The sequence below is a fragment of the Octopus bimaculoides genome, chromosome 6, assembly GCF_001194135.2.
Source record: "Octopus bimaculoides isolate UCB-OBI-ISO-001 chromosome 6, ASM119413v2, whole genome shotgun sequence".
Classification (NCBI taxonomy): Eukaryota; Metazoa; Mollusca; class Cephalopoda; order Octopoda; family Octopodidae; genus Octopus; species Octopus bimaculoides.
The window spans coordinates 70,432,037-70,433,445 of NC_068986.1; the positions used below are offsets into that span (position 1 = coordinate 70,432,037).

General features: G+C 35.6%; 1 protein-coding gene across 4 annotated transcripts in view; it reads left to right on the top strand.

Moving 5' to 3' along the window:
* LOC106880743 (uncharacterized) overlaps positions 1-1,409 on the top strand; it is a 118,003-nt gene that overhangs the window by 49,436 nt on the left and 67,158 nt on the right. For all 4 annotated transcript variants that reach the window (XM_052968851.1, XM_052968852.1, XM_052968853.1 and 1 more), the window contains exon 3: positions 530-730. In XM_052968851.1, coding sequence (XP_052824811.1) covers positions 530-730 — 201 coding nt within the window. The remainder of the gene's footprint in view (positions 1-529; positions 731-1,409) is intronic.

The window sequence follows — 1,409 nt, forward strand, 5'->3', positions numbered from 1 at the left end:
AGATGTCGGTGTGTTTACATCCCTGTAACTTAGTGGTTTGGAAAAAGAGATTAATAAAATAAGTACTAGGCTTACAAAGAATAAGTCCTGGGATCAGCTTGTTCGACTAAAGGCGATGCTCCAACATGGCCACTGACAAATGACTGAAACAAGTAAAAGAAAAAATACATATAATATAAAAAATAAATGTGTGTGTGTATATGTATTTGTATGTTGGAAACATGACGTGTGACACTGTATCCTTCTGCTGCAAGTTAAATTAAAGGGCACATGGTCATTCAACCCTTCTGATTTGAAAGCCAGATTACAGGTAGATGAAACTTGGTGTACATAGCCCCTGAATACTATTGTATTTTGGATTGGGTACACAAATAAAGGACTAGGGTTGATTCCTTCTCCTAAAAACTTCAAGATGTTGCCCCACCATGCCCACAGTCTTATGACTGAAACAAGGGTAAAAGATAACGTACAGCCAATCAACTACATTCACTAAATATCTTTTGAATTTAACTTTATTTCTATATTTCAGGAACTTACCAACTCAATATCATTTATCCAAAATAAAATAAAACGGGAACAACAGGAAGTTCAGCAAATCCAAACTGTTTTAGAATCAGATGCTGAGAATAAAGATAGTTCAGATACAAATACTACCTTAAAAACTCAGTTGAACGATCTAAATTCTTCAATCGCCGCTCTTATTCATCGGTCAATGAAATGCTTCGAAAAGGTAAGCTACAAGGGAATTTACTTAAAATCTTTCTTCTTTAAAGAAAATAGGCATCTATATGTAAGTATGTGTGCGAGTTTAACGTTAAAAAATGATGAGATATATATATATATATATATATATATATATATATATACTAGCAGAGCAACCCGGCGTTGCCCGGCAATGAAATTGTTGCTTATATACTGGAAGGAAAAAAGCAAAATATGCTGTATAGAAATCTGAGGACATTCTGTAGATGGACTCAGATGATTGATGACTGGGCACCTCTCATGAATTGGAAAATTGAAGATGCGCCAAAAAGCCTCATTGGTACTTGGAAACTTTTACGAAAATTAAAATGTGGCTTAAATGAAAAAAATGATTTACGTGAATATCCTCACAAGAGTAATTGAAATAAATTGCAATTGTGGAACCCCTCACGCACACACGCATGCGCACGCACACACACAGAGTATCACACATCAGATGAAATGGAAGTGTGTGTATGTGTGTGACAGAGAGAGAGAGAGAGAGTGAGACAGAGAGAGGTTTGTTGTCATGTATACGTACATGCATAAATATGCATACATCTTTGTGTGTGTGCGTGTGTATGAGAGAGAGAGAGAGAGAGAGAGTAAATCTATACTATATATAAAACAGAGATGTGCGTGTAATCGACTTCACCAAATGCTTCCAT